The sequence below is a fragment of the Papio anubis genome, chromosome X (assembly GCF_008728515.1).
Source record: "Papio anubis isolate 15944 chromosome X, Panubis1.0, whole genome shotgun sequence".
Taxonomy (NCBI): Eukaryota; Metazoa; Chordata; class Mammalia; order Primates; family Cercopithecidae; genus Papio; species Papio anubis.
The window spans coordinates 3,911,409-3,927,843 of record NC_044996.1 but is presented as its reverse complement, the minus strand read 5'-3'; the positions used below and the strand labels follow the sequence as shown (position 1 = coordinate 3,927,843).

Sequence of the window (16,435 nt, the reverse complement as noted above, 5' to 3'; positions counted from 1 at the left end):
GCATAAAAAAGAGATATGGCTGGGCACGGTGGCTCACGCCTGTAATCCCAGCACTTTGGGAGGCTGAGGCGGGTGGATCATGAGGTCAGGAGATCGAGACCATCCTGGCTAACACGGTGAAACCCCATCTCTATTTAAAAAATACAAAAAATTAGTCAGGCGTGGTGGTGGGCGCCTGTAGTCCCAGTTACTTGGGAGGCTGAGGCAGGAGAATGGCATGAACCCGGGAGGCGGAACTTCCAGTGAGCCGAGATCGTGCCACTGCACTCCGGCCTGGGTGACAGAGTGAGACTCTGTCTCAAAAAATATAAATAAATAAAAAAATAAGAGATATCAGAGCTTTTGTTTATATTTAAAAACACTACTATGTAAATTAGATTAGATGAGCAGTTTGTCCCACAGCAAATCTCATTTATGAATGGTTCCTGTTTGAGTTATCACACAAGTGCAACTTAGGCTGTTAATGTGGGAGTGTAAAAGTGCCAGCCTGAGAGTCAGGAGTCAAGCTACGTCCCACTAGAAAAATGTGTGACTTCCCACAAGTCCTGTCCCCTCTCTGGGTTGCAGTTTTCTCATCTGTACAAGGAAATGTTTAGACTACTGTTACGGGTTGAATTGCCGGTCCCGTCACCCACACCATCCCCAAATTCATATGCTGAAATCCTAGCCCCCCAGTACCCCAGAGTGTGACTTTATTTGGAAACAGCGTCGCTGCAGATGTAAATAATTAAGTTCATACAGGTGTAGGGTGGGCCCCTAATGCTTTATGACTGGTATCCTTATAAAAAGGGAAAATTTGGACAGAAACACAGACGCAGGGAGAAGGCCATTTGAAGAAAAATGCAGAGATCAGGGTGATGCTTCTACAAGCCAAGAAATACCAAAGATTGTCAGCAAACCACCAGAAAATAGAAGAGGGACCTGGAACAGTCCTTCCTTCACAACCTTCAGAAGGAACTAGCCTCGCCAACATCCCCATCTCAGACTTCTAACCTCCTGAACTGGGAGATGATTCACTTCTGTTGTTGAAGGCACTTAGTTTGTAGCATTTGTTATGGCAGCCTTGGCAAACTACAACAACGGTGGTTCCCAATTTTTTTTGTGGGGGCGGACAGAGTCGTACTCTGTCACCTAGGCTGGAGTGCAGTGCAGTGGCACGATCTTGGCTCATTGCAACCTCCGCCTCCTGAGTTCAAGCGATTTTCTGCCTCAGCCTCCTGAGTAGCTGGGATTACAGGCATGTACCACCATGCCAAGCTGGTTCCAAATTTTTTCACCATCAAGAACTATTTTGCTCTTTTTCCTTTTGTGGACCCAATTTATTTATTTAACAAATATTTATTAGTTCCTACTATATACCAGGCCCTACTCTAGGTATTGGGGAATAATAAGTCACAATTCCGCTCCCCTACTTATGTTCATTCTATGTTTTAAAAGATTTATTCTACTAAGTATACTGTGGCTTATTTTCATAGTAATTTGTGAACAGTCTTTTCTTATGGGATAACTAGGATAACCTCATCATGATATAGTAAGTGCCAAAAATCAAAGAATGGTGATATTTTAAGTAGCTTTGGATGCCTTATAGAAAGTAAATAGATTCATTAGGTTTTTAAAAATATTAAAAACTGCCTTCAGAACGACGATTACTACATTTATGGGTCCCTAGGACCTCACTGCAGGCTGATTAGCTAGAGCAGGGGTCAGCAAACTCTTCTATAAAAGGATCAGATGGTGAGAATTTTGGGTATTGCAGATCACTTTGGGCATTGCAGATCATACCATCTCTGTCACAACTACTCAACATTGCTGTTGTAGGCAATACAAACAAATGAGAATGGCTGAGCTCCAATAAAATTTTATCAATAGATGCTGAAATTTGAATTTCATATAAATTTCACGTGTCATGTTATTCTTTTGACTTTTTCAACAATTTAAAAATGGAAAAACCATTCCTACCTCAGGGCTGTAGAAAAACAGGTGGTAGGCTCCATGTATTGGGTCTGCTGGCTCAGTTTGCCTACCCTAGAGCTAGATTCTATTTGTACCCCAAGTTCTTACATTAGGTGGTTCTTATTCACCTAAAGGTCTAGATGAGGCCCAGAGAGAGATTACTATTATTTTTATTAAATATTTTACAGGTTTTTTTTTTGGAGACGGGAGTCTTGCTATGCTGCCCAAGCTGCTCTGGAACTACCGGCCTCACGCAATCCTCCTGCCTCAGCTTCCCAAAGCGTTGGGATTACAGGCGTGAGCCAGCACACTCAGCCCTAGAGGGGGATTATTCAGTTTGAACTAAAACCCGGACTTCCTGCTGCCCAGTCCATTGCCCTTTCCACCACTCTAAGCTGCTGGTTTAGTCATGATTTCAGATGTGGTCTTTGTATCCATGTGGTGCAGAAAATAGCTGTGTGATCAGCGGCCCTTTCCAGGCGCTGACCATGTAAGGGCTGTCCTCTTATTAGCAGCCAGTGGCAACCTAATTTTGTCAAGCCTGACTCCAGGCTTACCCACCCTTTCGTTTTCACCTCTCTCGGGTTGCGCAGGCCCGGGAGGCCCATCTGTTCTTACTATTTGAGTCCCTGTTGTCTCATTGGCGGCTTTCTGAGCAGCTGCAAAATATGTTTTTAACTTTTAAGTGGAAGTTGGGGGTCACTGGCATCAAGTCTGGAACAGTCACTCTCAGCAAGAGCTCTTTGAACTCTGACATTCTCTAGTTTCACGGACTCGGGTGAGTGTTTAACTCCTCCCAGCTGCCAAGGGCTGGACTTCCTACCACTGTGGGCAGTAATTAATGAGGCACTTATTTGCTCAAGTAGTGGCGAAATAATGCGCATTGCTTTTTTGTGTTGTCGTCGGCGGAATACGCTCAGTTGCCTAGCACCACAGCTCTCTGGCTGGTAGTCCCTCCTCGCGGCTCATCTGCTTGGGTCTCCTTGCCGCCCCCCGCTCGGCGACCGGGACGCAGACGAGGACAAGTGTTTGCCTGAGCTCAGGGGGCGGCGTAGCCGCCGCCCGCCCAGGAGGACCATGCTGCGCGGCAAGTCCCGGCTCAACGTGGAGTGGCTGGGCTACTCGCCAGGCCTGCTCCTCGAGCACAGGCCCCTCCTGGCAGGGCGCACGCCGCGGAGCCACCGCCGGTAAGTCATGTGAGCGCCCGCCCAGTATCCGCCGCTCGCGCCCGCGCCCGCGCCCGCGCCCGCGCCTGCCACAGCTCTGCGTCGCCGCGCCGCGCCTGCGTACTGTGGCCCGCCGCCCAGCGCGAACCGGCACTTCCGGCGCGAACCGGCACTTCCGGCGCGAACCACTACTTCCGGTGCGAACCGCCTCGACTGTTCACCTGCGGAGCTTACTGAGCGCGGCCGCCGAGCCCAGTTCCACCGCCGAGCGCCTGTGCCGGCACAGCTACACCATGGAGCGCCCAGATAAAGCGGCGCTGAACGCACTGCAGCCTCCTGAGTTCAGGTAGCCCTGAGCGGGGCCTGGACCGCGAGGCGGACTGGCTGCAGCCTGGAGCAGGGCCTGAGGGAAGGCTCTAGCTGAATGGGTGGGCGTGAGGTCTGGACTCCGGGGACCTGGACTCCGGGGACCTGGTCGCAGGGCGGGGAAAGCAGGTGGGGCCTGAGATGTCTAAACGCCCGGCCCCGACCTTTCGCTCTGGAACAAGGGATCCGGGGTCATGGGGAATAGGTCAGTAGGCCTTCAGCTCATGCTTCTATCCTAGCACTTCCTCTCGCTATCGTCTATATTGCAGTGTCTTTCATTACTGCAGGGTCAGCCTTCTGAGACAGGAACGCGGTCTCCTTCATCTCCGTGTTCCCTAGGGGGCCTGCGTAGTCGGGGCTTAATAAATGTTTGCCGTATGAATGAAGGAGTAGAGGGGTATACAGTGTATAAGGTATACAATAGTCCCCCTGGTGTGGGACTGTTTCACTTGGGGAATCAGTAAGATAGAGGCTGGTGGCTGAGTTGAAGGAATGTATGAGAGAGCAGGTGGTTCTGGCCCACCTCAGTAGGCAAGGTAGTGGTGAGAGAGTTAGCTACCATTCGTTAAGACCTACTGTATACCAGGCTCATTTCACGTGCTTTAGATACATTATCTGAATTCTTAATTTATCTGACTGCTTGATTTCCCAATTTTGAAGAGGATGCAGTTGAGGGTAAGTGACTTGAAACTGAGGATGAGTGATTACAGAATTAGGCGACAAAGTTAGTAATTGAAGCTAACGTTTGAGCAAGCTCAAGCTCACTGACTCCAAAGCCCACAATCTTTGGAGCGCTGTGATGCTTTCTCTTTCCGACAGGGTCATTGTGGGGTTTTTTGTTTTTTTTTTAACTTTTATTTTAGGTTCATGAGTACATGCGCAGGTTTATATAGGGAAACTGCATGTCACGGGGGCTTGGTGTACAGGTAATTTTGTCACCCAGGTAATAAGCGTAGTACGCGATAGGCATTTTTCCTGATTCTCTCTCTCCTCCCAGCCTGCACTCTCAAGTAGGCCCCAGTGTCTGTTGTTCCTCTCCTAGTGTCCATCTGTTCTTGTTGTTTAGTTCCCATTTATGAGAACATGCAGTATTTGGTTTTCTTTTCCTTTCTTAATTTGCTTAGGATAATGGCCTCCAGCTCCAGTCATGTTGCTGCAAAGGACATGATCTCCTTCTTTTTTATGGCTGCATAGTGTTCCATGGTGTATATGTACCACATTTTCTTTATCCAGCCTCAGTGTGGGATTTTTAAAAATTATTCATTTATGAGAATACCAACATATTTTTATTAGATACACTTAGAGCATAGTCCTTCTAGACTGATTCTGGTTTCCTAATGGAATTTGCAGTGAAATTTTGGCTGTGGAAGAAAGAATTCCTGTTGTCTTACTTGCTACAGAAGGGAATGTGGTAGGCTCTGTCTGCTCAATGTTAGCTGCAGAAGTTTGTATGAAGTGGGAAAACTAGGTGGTGTTATAAATGGAGGCAGAGTAAGGTTCATCCTGAACTTTTTCCTTTGTGTGGGGACAACTTTAATTCCAGCCTTTCTCATTCCTCATTTCCAACAAATCTCTGCTCAGTAACACCCAAAGATACATAGGATAAAGCAGTTGAATAGCATTAGTTGCTTTGTCTTGGAATAAGCCACTGATTTTACCCAAGGTGGCTTGTGTCAGCAAAACCAACAGCTCTTGTGGCTGGAAGCCAAGGAGAAAATGTCCTATAAACAGTAGAGGAAGTTTGCTAGTTTTCAAAAGTTTGTATGTACATTTTGGCTTAATGCTTAGTCCCATATTAGTGAGGTCACAACACAGAAAAGTAGTCACATTTTTGAAGTTTGAGGTAAAGAGAGAACTGAGAAGGAATTAACTATAAATTATTAAGGTATGCTGTGTATAGATTGTGTGGGGGCTAGAAATTAACATGTAGAAAGGTTATATTTGGGTGGTGGGATTATAAGTGATTTTGTTTATTTTAAAACATTTTTATGGTGTTACATCATCTTTTCAATAATAAACTTTGTAAAAGCCAGGCCAGATAATAGATACTCAAGAGAGGTCATGTAAAGAACAAAACAATCAGTTAACACTTCCTTTCTTTTCCTTTAACAAGTTAGATAATCTGAAAGTTGGATTCCTAAAACATACTTCTTTACTCACCATAGAAACACCAAAGTCAAGTGCTTTTTTTAGGGTCCACAAAATAATTGGCCAATTAGTGACTCTCTGTATTTTTTGTAGATTCTGCACTGCAGACACTCATATTCTTCATGAGGATTACACAATAAATTCCCCTAAATATTTACTAGTAGGAAACAGTTTAAGGGAGCTTATGTATATTAAATGAGAGTTGTATAGCTCAGTAATCAAAATGAGGCCTGTTAAAAGATGATCCATTTAAGTACCAAAATAAAATATTAGAACCTTTTTTTTAACAGCAATAAACATTTAATTTCTCACACATGTGCAGAGCATGTGATCAAGAAATAGGCATGAGGTTATATTTAATATATATTTTACTCAATGTTTTTGTGGGTCTTTTGTTCAGGTATTTTTAAATAAATTTCATTGTGTGTATTTGAGGTTCACAACATGATGTTATGGCATACATATAGTAAAATGATTACTGTGGTGAAGCAGATTAGTATATCTGTCATCTCACATACTTTTGTGTGTGTGTGACCAGAGGCAGCTAAAATCTTATTTACGAAAGTCCCTAATACCATGCAACTTTATTGCCTATAGTCCTCTTGTACATTAGATATCTAGGCTTGTTAATCCATATATCTACTGCTTTGTGTCCTTTGATGTACATCTCCCTATTTCCTCCCCTCCAGCCTCCCACCCCCACCCCCATAGTAACTACTGTTTTATTCTCTGTCCCTGTGTAGTTGACTTTTTTTTTTTTTTTTTTTTAAAGATTCCACATGTAAGTGAGCTCATGTAGTATTTGTCTTTCTGTGTTTGGCTTATTTTACTTAAAATAATGTCTTCCAGGTCCATCCATGTTGTAGCAAATGGTAGATGTCCTTTTTTAAGGCTGAATAAAATATTCCCTTGTATATATACATTACTGTTTCTTTATTTTGTCTGTCTACATACACTTAGGTTGTTTTCAAATCTTGGCTATTGTGAATAATGCTGCAGTGAACATGGAAGTGCAGATATTTTTATGAGGTAGTGATTTCATCTCCTTTGGTTATATTCCAGAAGATAGATTACGGGGCTGTGTGGTAGTTCTATTTTTAATTTCTTTAGGAACTGTTTTCCATAATGATTATACCAATCTGCATTTCCATCATAATGTACTAGGGTTTCTTTTTCTCCACACTTTTACAAACATTTGTTATCACTTGCTTTTTTGATAATAGCTGTCCTTAGAAGTGTGAGGTTATATCTCATAGTGGTGTTGATTTGCATTTCCCTGATGATTTAGTGATGTTGAGCACATTTTTGTTTATCTTTTGGCCATTTTTATGTATTTGGAGAAATGTCTGTCCAGCTGTTGTCTATATTTTAATCAGGTGGTTTTTCTGCTGAGTTGTAAGAGTTCTTTATAAATTTTGGGATATTAACCCCTTTTCAGATAGGTGGTTTGCAAATATGTTTTTCTAGTCTGTAAGCTGCCTTTTCATTTTGTTGATTGTTTCCTTTGTGGTACAGAAGCTTTTTAGTTTGATGCAAGCCCCTTTATTTATTTTTTCTTTTGTAGCCTGAGCTTTTGGTGTGATATCCAAAAAATCATTTCCGAGGCCAATGTTAAGGAACCTTTCCCTCTGTGTTCTTTTATGTCTTAAAACTTTATATCTTTGTGTTTTAATTATTTTATCCATTTTGAGTTGATTTTTGTTTATGGTTTAAGAGTCCAGTTTTGTTCTTTGCATATAGAAATCCTGTTTTCCCAGTACCATTTATTGAAGAGACTATCCTTTCCCCATTGTGTTCCTCTTAACACCGCTGTCGAAGATTAGTTGGCCATATATGTTTGGATTTATTTCTGGGCTCTATTCTGTTTCATTGTTATATGTTTCTGTTTTTATGCCAATACCATATTGTTTTGATTAGCATAACTGTAATATTTTAAATCAGAAAGTGTGACGCTTACAACTTTTTCAGTGTTGCTTTGGCTATTTGGGGCTTTTTGTGGTTCTGTATGATGAATTTTAGGATTGTTTTTCTATTTTAATGAAGAATGCTACTGGAATTTTGATAGAGATTATGTTATATCTGTATGTTGCTTTGGGTACTGTGGACATTTCAGCAGTATTAATTCTTCCAATCCATGAACACAGGATATCTTTACATTTATTTGTGTCATCTTCAATTTCTTTCATCAGTGTTTTATACTTTTCAGTGTACAAGTCGCTCATCTCCTTGGTTAAATTTATTCCTAAGTTTGTTTGTTTGTTTGTTTCTTTTTTTTTTTAAATAGAGTCTTGCTCTGTCACCCAGGCCGGAGTAAAGTGCCCCAATCACTGCTCGCTGCAGCCTTGAACTCTGGGGCTCAAACAGTCCTCCCACTTCAGCCTCTTGAGTAGCTGAGATTACAGGCACGTGCCACCACGCCCAGCGAATTATCAAAATTTTTTTTTGTAGAGGTAGGTTTTTGCTATGTTACCTAGGCTTGTGTCAAATTCCTGGCCTCAAGCCTCAGCCTTCCCAGAGTACTGGGATTACAGGCATGAGCCACTGAGCCTGGTCCCTAAGTATTTTTTTTAATGCTATTATAAATGAGATTGTTTTCTTGATTTCTTTTTCAGCTCAGTAAAAAGGATGCGGAAGTTTGTCAAGTGCTCTTTCTGCATCAACTGAGATGATCCTACTTGGTCATAATATATAATCTTTTTGATGTATTGGTTTTATTTTTATTTTTTATTATTTATTTATTTTTTTATTTTTTGAGACAGAGTCTCGCTGTATTGCCCAGGCTGGTGTGCAGTGGCGTGATCTCGGCTTACTGCAAGCTCTGCCTCCTGGGTTCATGCCATTCTTCTGCCTCAGCCTCCCAAGTAGCTGGGACTACAGGCGCCCGCCACCACACCCAGCTAATTTTTTGTATTTTTAGTACAGATGGGGTTTCACCATGTTAGCCAGGATGTTGTATTGGTTGTGTTTGTTTGTTTGTTACAGAGTCTTGCTCTGTTGCCCAGACTGGAGTGTGGTTTTGGCTCATTGCAACCTCTGCCTCCCAGGTTCAAGGGATTCTCGTGCCTCGGCCTCCCAAGTAGCTGGGACTATAGGCACATGCCACCACGCCCAGCTAATTTTTGTATATTTAGTAGAGACTGGGTTTTGCCGTGTTGGCCAGGCTGATCTCGAACTCCTGGCCTCAAGTGATCCTCCTGCCTTGGCCTCCCAAAGTGCTGGGATTACAGGTGTGAGCCACCACACCTGGCCTGATTATTGTTGAATTTGGTTTGAAAATATGTTATTGAGGAATTTTGCACCAGTGTTCATCAATGATGATGTCCTGTAGTTTTCTTGCTGTGTCTGTCTGGCTTAGGTATCAAGGTGATTCGAGTCTCTTAAAACATGCTTGCAAGTATTCCCTCTAGCTCGATTTTTCACCCATAACAGAAGTTCCTATTCCAGCTGGGGAGGGCGCACTGTTCCATTCGCTCTGCCTACCTCCTTCTGTGGTCTGGTGTCTGGTGCTGGTGGTCAGGGTTGCTGCATGGACTCAGGGACTGGTGTGGCAGTGGCTTCCCTGGGCCAAAGCTCCGATTCCAGTGGGGCAGGGCATGCTGGTGCGTCAGCTCCACCTGGTTAGTTTGCTGGTCCACTGATCCACCCGTGGTGCCTGCCAAGTTCCCTGGTCTGGTGTCTGGTGCTGGTGGTCAGGGTTGCTGCATGGGCTCAGGGACCAGTGTGACAGTGGCTTCCCTGGGCAAAAGCCCTGATTCCAGTGTGGGAGGGCACACAGGTGTGTCTGCCTCCTTAGTTCCCTGGTCTACTGTTTCATGCTGGAGGACAGCAAGCTGGTGGCTTCCCCTGACGGAAGCTCCGATTCCAGCAAGAGAGGGCGTGCTGATCCACCCATGGTGCTTACTGCATTCCCAGGTCTGGTGTCTGGTGCTGGTGGACACGCTTGCCGCATGGGTCGGGCACTGGTGCCACTGTCCACCGTGGCTTCCCTGGGTAGAAGCTCCAGTTCCAGAGGCGGGGCACTGAGTTTCTTCACTTAGTTTGTTCACCCAGCTTGTTGGCAGTTGATCTGAGGCGCCCTGATGCTTTGTCTCACACTGGATATGAATGACAGTCCCTGAAGGTGGTGTATAATCTTCATGTTCCAGCTCAAGAAATTCCCACTACCCACAGCTGGTTCTCTAGGATCTTCGGATTACGAGTCTCTGCCTGTGATCTTCCTCCTATATAGCATCTCATTTGTGGATGTTTATAGTTTTAGGGACATAAGAGTGTTTGGATATGGCTATGCAGGTTCTGATTTTCTCTTTGTTTACTTTATTCCAGAAATGAAAGCTCATTAGCATCTACACTGAAGACGCTCCTGTTCTTCACAGCTTTAATGATCACTGTTCCTATTGGGTTATATTTCACAACTAAATCTTATATATTTGAAGGTAATCTTAGACCCATTAAAACAAGACGTTTTCCCCTGATTTAAGAATCTGTGCTTTTATGACCTCTTTATATCTGTAAACTGGGTATTCTTATTTTTTTTTCTTGTTTAGCCTTTCAAAAAATCATATTGCTCATAATGAGTCTTTATGAAATAACTTGTTATTTCAGCTTGACAGTTTTCTTACGGTTTTCTGTGAAATAGCTTGCAAATCCTTTCTCTTAGTGCCCTTTAAAGAATAGGAATTGGCTGACATGGGAGGAAGAATTTGGGGGAATGGACTTCTAGTGTCAGATAATGGAAGGAAGAGAGAATGAAGTCCCCTTTTTGATGTTGAAGTCTTTTTTTTTTTTTTTTTTTTTTTTTTCGAGACAGAGTTTCACTCTTGTTGCATAGGCTGGAGTGCAATGGTGCAATCTCGGCTCACCGCAACTTCCACCTCCCATGTTCAAGCGATTCTCCTGTCTCAGCCTCCTGAGTACCTGGGATTACAAGCACCTGCCACTACACCCGACTAATTTTTGATATTTTTAGTAGAGATGGGGTTTCACCATGTTGGCCAGGCTGGTCTCAAACTCCTGACCTCAGGTGATCCACCCACCTCGGCCTCCCAGAGTGCTGGGATTACAGGTGTGAGCCACCATGCCCGGCCTGAAGTCTTTATAATTATGGTTTTGTTTAAAATAATGTTCTTAATATATAGAAGGTACTCATATCTTTTAGTGAATACTTTATTCATTACCACCCAAAGTATTACTTTTTAATTGCCTGACTAGTTAAATAAATATATCATAAAAATTAGGATGATTTGGTTTTTTTTTGTACTTTGGTAAATTTTGCAATAAAATGGAAACTGTTTTTTTTTCTCTTGATAGGCGCCCTTGGGATGTCCAATAGGGACAGCTATTTTTACGCTGCTATTGTTGCAGTGGTCGCCGTCCATGTGGTCCTGGCCCTCTTTGTGTATGTGGCCTGGAACGAAGGCTCACGACAGTGGCGTGAAGGCAAACAGGATTAAAGTGAACATCACCTTTTGATAGCATTAAATTCATTTTTTAAAATGATAAATGCTGGAGGGGGGACATCTGATTTGAATAAAGTTGAAAGAACATGTTAAAGTCAGGCTTAAGGAGTCACGTTTGAGTAGTGTAAATTTTGATCCTTCTAATGTGTTGGTTTGTATATTCAGTTTTAACTGTATGAATCTGATTTGCAAATGAGAATTTGGAAAAGTTAAATTAGTTACAAATAAATATGTTAATTACACAATATTCTGGAAGGAATTTTATCTTCTTTCAACAAAACGTGTTTTATAGTATTCTGACTTACGGTTGCTTTTGACTTTTACTCCTTTGGATATATTAAGAGGCACACAGTGAAGCAAATTAAACTCCACTTTACGTTGGAATGCTTTCCTTAGCATGAAAATACCAGGTCCTTGGATTTGGGATTTTAATTTCCTATGGAAAGTTGCTTAAATTGTGGACACTGGAATTAATCTGAATGTCACTAAGGAATTTCACATGAAGTGTAATCCCTAGTCAATAGGAATTTTCCATCACATTATTTTATGGGAAAACTAGGCTAAATTACATCCATTCAGGTAAAAGGACTTTAGCTTACTGAAGGATCAAAAGAGCAAAGCAAAGATCTCACTACTCAAACACTCAGCCTGCTTCCTTCAAGTCCCCTTGCAGGCCAGCTTTGTGCTTTGCAGACCAACTTTTTAATGAGATACTTTGCTTCCTCATTCAACATTGAAGCTAGGCTTCAATTAAAAGGTTCGAGGAGGCTCCATTTAAAATTGTTTTTTCTACTATTTTTAAAAATTGTAGTGTATATGATAGGAATTTGCATTTAAATATGTTCATTTTTGCATATGTTAGGAGTGGAAACAATCTTGAAAGCATCTTTTTTTCACCCAAAAAGTATTCTCCTTGGGCTTATCTGATGGAAAAAAACCTTGATTTTATTTCCGTATCTTTAGTCTGTGTTCTTTCTAGTTATTTGGTACTAATTGTGTGTAATCTAAAAACACTCCCCCAAATGTTTGTTTTTTAATTATAAAATCATAATATATGTTCTTTGTAGAAAACTGGAAAAATACATATTCAAACAGGAAAAAAAATCAAAATTCCCCATGATGTTGCCATCTGAAAATAACCTCTATTTTGGTTTATATCCCGTATGCATTTTTGAAAGCCATTTCTTAATGCTAGTTTGATACACACTAAAAGTTCAGCTTACAAGTTCAAATTCTGCCAGCTTTTCCTGACAGCTGTTTGCATTTTTTCAGATGAGTGATTATTGGCCATTTTCTTTTTCTTTTTTTTTGAGACAGTTTTGCTCTGTCACCCAGGCTGGAGTGCAGTGGCGCGATCTCGGCTCACTGCAACCTCCGCCTCCTGGGTTCAAGTGATTCTCCACCTCAGCCTCCCAAATAGCTGGGACTACAGGTGCCCGCCACCACGCCTGGCTAATTTTTTTTCTGTTAGTAGAGACGGGGTTTCACCATGTTGGCCAGGCTGATCTTGAACTCATGACCTCCGGTGATCTACCCGCCTCGACCTCCCAAAGTGCTGGGATTACAGGCGTCAGCCACCGCGCTTGGCCTTATTGGCCATTTTCTAAATAAGCACATTCTATCTTTATTCTCTTAAAATTCAAATTTTCTGTTACTGATAATCCTAATACTTAGGATTCTTGCTTAAGCATGTGAAACCATTACCAATTTGTTCACATTTATTATTTTTTGTGTTGTGAAACTGGACTAAAGGAATAGAGGGATGATTAGTCATAAAAGTCAAATAGGCATTCGTGTTTAACTGTTGAGAAAAGTGGAAGGTTGCTATGATTATTATGGAACTGTTTAATTCTTGCTTAAAGACTATAATTTTAGTATAATGACATTTGAGTCTAGGGTAGTGTGTGGTAGATTTCTAGATGGTCCCTAATTAAAATGTATTGTTGTATTTAGAATGGTCCACCTAATTTCTTTTTATATAATGCCAAGGTTTTTCTTGTGCTTTTGGGATCTTATGCTGTTTGTAAAATGTTACTGTCCAGTGTTGGATTATCATGTTTGGTTTCAGGCATTTGCTGAATAGGTAATTATATATGGGTATTTTTCTGCAAGTATTTAAACCAGGGGCACATGCAGAGGCAGTTGTAATTTCCTCTTGGAAAAAGCGCCAAATGTTTGAAGGTTAAAATCGAATGCTAGGGTTGATATTTAGGATTATAATAAAACAGGCTTGTTTTCAAAGCAGTTAGTTTATTCCTAGAGTTTTAACTGTTAACTCACTAGTTCGCTGCTGTTTTTGACTATGTTAAATAACATATGGTATTTGACAAATAGATTTACTTTTCAAAAGGTCTCACTAGTTTCCTTTTACACAATGTATATACTTCAAGATATATAGAAAGGAAAGCTACAGTTGAGCCCTTATACATGTTTTAAGGTAGAAATATGTTCCCTATTGTTTGAAAACTGATTGTAAGAATAACCTCAATTATATAACTTGAAATGCCAGTCCAAACTACTGATTTAACCTGATTTACGGTAACACATTACCTTTCTCACCTCCTGTTTTGCCCTGGAGAATGTAGTCCTTTTTCTCAGTTGTGTTGAGAAGTGAAAAGTCTGCTGTAGAATGCATCTGATGTCATTAGTTCTTCAAATGGGTACCATTGTACATATAACAGTAGAATTTGGTTTGGGGTTGTTAGTGAAAAAAAATTGAAACCTGCCATTAAACCCCATGTTTCATGGAAATCTAACAGAAATACATTGTAATAATTAGAACATTTTCTTTTCTCTCTCTCTTTTTTTCTTTTTTTTTTTTTTTTTTTTTTTTTGGAGACGGAGTTTTGCTTTTCATGCCCAGGCTGAAGTGCAAGTGTGCAATCTCAGCTCACTGCAACCTCCACCTCCTGGGTTCAAGCAATTCTCCTGCCTCAGTCTCCTGAGTACCTCGGATGACAGGTGCGTGCCACCACACCCAGCTAATTTTTGTATTTTTAATAGAGATGGGGTTTCGCCATGTTAGCAAGCTAGTCTCGAACTCCTGACCTCAGGTGATCCACCTGCCTCTGCCTCGCAAAGTGCTGGGATTACAGGTATGAGCCACCGTGCCTGGCCTAATAATTAGAACATTTTCATCATGAAAATGTCATCAGCTTTGCCAAAAGAAACAACCAATTGACTTGTTTGGCGTTTGTTTTCCATTTTCATGTCAATTTTATGTATACAGTTAGAATACCCAAGGAGACCACTAAAATCAGTTAAATAGGGTATATCCAAAGAAAGATGAAACCCAAAAGTACATAAAAAGGATTTAAATCGCATTTCAGATGTACCTAGTGTGTATTTCTTATCTCTAGACAAGTTCATTTTTATTGTTTATGCCCAAGTGAAGTTGTAAACTTATGGTTCAACTCTGACACAGAATTTGTCACTTGTCTGAGATCAGTGGCAGGTTTCTCTGCTGTCAAGCACTCTGTGTCACCCACCAGATTAGTATAACTATTAATTCAGACTCTACTCCTGTGTTTAAGATAATTTTTACAAGAGCTGGTAAAGCAGCACATTAGTAACCTGACAAGATTTCTTTTTCCCTTTTCAGGGGGAAAGGGTCACCTTAAAAATAAATTATTTTCAGGGACTTTGGGAATCTAATGATAAGTATTACACATAATCTATGAATAGCTTAATTCTTTATATATTCCTTAAAATAGGAATTCCTCGACATCACTCCTGGCCACACTTTACTTGCCTGTGTTGTTGCTATGTGTATTTGAAAGTAATATCTGCATTCCTTTTAAGATGTTCTATAAGTCATATTTGTCAGTTATACAGAGTAGTCTTCCTTTTTCCCACGTTCAGTGTAATCTCACTGAACAGTAATAATAGCAATAGCTAACAACATCTGCACAGCACCTTACAGTTTGCAAAGAACGTTCACACATTCTCATTTGAGTTTTGCATAGTGAACCTGTTACGAGATGTCTCTTGACGTCGATGCTAAAAGTGTTAGAATCTTTAAATCACTAGAGTCATTGAATATGCTGTAGTATTGAATAGTGCCCTGACTAGGGGGAGGATTTAGATGTGCTGCATTTCAAGCCGTGTATAATCATCAAAATGGGGGGCTTGAGTTCTTTAGCTACTTGAATCCGATTTACTTCTGTTAAGTGATGCTTTTCTAACCATTATCTGGATGGATTTTGTATTCACTATATTGTAGCCTGTAATTTGTACAAATTTACCATCTGTTGTCATTAAAAAAAAAGTGTCTATAGTGCTACTTTGATGTGTCCTGATTCAATTAATGTTTTATTAACCGCTCTGTTTTTAAAAATTTGTTTGCTTGCTTCTCATTTTATAACATGTAGATTATGTACAGAGCTCACTTTAAAAATTTTTTCGTTGGCCTCTGTTTGTGCTATGTAGATTATATAGAGAGCTGTCAAGGATAAGTTTTTATGCAGTAAATGTCAACCAGAAATGCTCAAACTGATTGGGAGTGTGGGCAGGGGGGGTTGTTGAGCTGTAAAGGGCTGGTTATACTTCATCTGGGGTGGGCTTCAAATGCCCCTAAAGGAGAGTTGAGAAATACTTATGGCTAATTAAATGTGGGAGTAGATAATTCCTGACGACGCCCACATGCCATCCCCTCATGACTAATGTCCTGTGTCCTCTGTCCTCTAATCACCCGTTGATTGCACTCCAGCTCCTTCCTGTGCTTCTGAGGACTCCAGCAAATTCTTATTAATAAATATTAATATTATTTCCTTCCCACATTTGAGACATCTCAGTATCAAAAAATTTTATAGGTTATGAGATGTCCAGGGAACTCAGGAAACAGGTAATGGCATTGCAGAAACCACAGGACAGCGGTTCTGAAAGTTTGCTGGAATCACTTTGTAGGTTTTATTAAAAATAACTGATTGCCCAAACCCAACCCAGACCTTCTGAATCGGAGTCTGTGGGGGTGGGGGCCTAGAAAGCTCTTTGGGGCTGGGCGCAGTGGCTCACGCCTGTAATCCCAGCACTTTGGGAGGCCGAGGCGGCGGATCATGAGGTCAAGAGTTCGAGACCATCCTGGCCAACGTGGTGAAACCCTAAGTCCACTAAAAATACAAAAATTAGCTGGGCACAGTGGTGTGTGCCTGTAGTCCCAGCTACTCAGGTGGCTGTGACAGGAGAATCACTTGAACCCGGGAGGTGGAGGTTCCAGTGAGCCGAGATCGCACCACTGCACTCCAGCCTGGCAATACTCTGTCTCAAAAAAAAAAAAAAAAAAAAAAAAGCTTTTTGGAACAGGCAGTGATCAACATGAAGCTGGATTGAGAACTACTGGTGGAGATT

At 41.4% G+C, this 16,435-nt stretch overlaps 1 protein-coding gene across 3 annotated transcripts; it reads left to right on the top strand.

The window, feature by feature from the left end:
- Positions 1 to 2,080: 2,080 nt before the first annotated feature.
- VMA21 (vacuolar ATPase assembly factor VMA21) lies at positions 2,081 to 15,371 on the top strand. 3 transcript variants are annotated; one of them, XM_009198453.3, is made up of 4 exons: positions 2,081 to 2,731; positions 2,874 to 3,140; positions 9,957 to 10,066; positions 10,941 to 15,371. In XM_009198453.3, exons 2-4 carry the CDS (start codon positions 3,031 to 3,033, stop codon positions 11,081 to 11,083), a joined length of 363 nt encoding a protein of 120 aa, XP_009196717.1. In that variant the 5' UTR covers positions 2,081 to 2,731; positions 2,874 to 3,030; the 3' UTR covers positions 11,084 to 15,371. The 3 variants fall into 3 exon arrangements, with proteins under 3 accessions (XP_009196717.1, XP_031516489.1, XP_003918464.1); XM_031660629.1 differs by having other exon boundaries at positions 2,081 to 3,140; XM_003918415.5 differs by lacking the exons at positions 2,081 to 2,731; positions 2,874 to 3,140 and adding an exon at positions 3,292 to 3,465.
- The last annotated feature ends 1,064 nt before the right edge of the window (positions 15,372 to 16,435 follow it).

Coding starts and splice junctions, on each gene's coding strand:
- VMA21 (XM_009198453.3), top strand. CDS start 3,031: ATGCTGCGCGGCAAGTCCCGGCTCAACGTGGAGTGGCTGGGCTACTCG. Junction 3,141..9,956: donor ACGCCGCGGAGCCACCGCCG/GTAAGTCATGTG, acceptor ACTTTATTCCAG/AAATGAAAGCTCATTAGCAT. Junction 10,067..10,940: donor TAAATCTTATATATTTGAAG/GTAATCTTAGAC, acceptor TTCTCTTGATAG/GCGCCCTTGGGATGTCCAAT.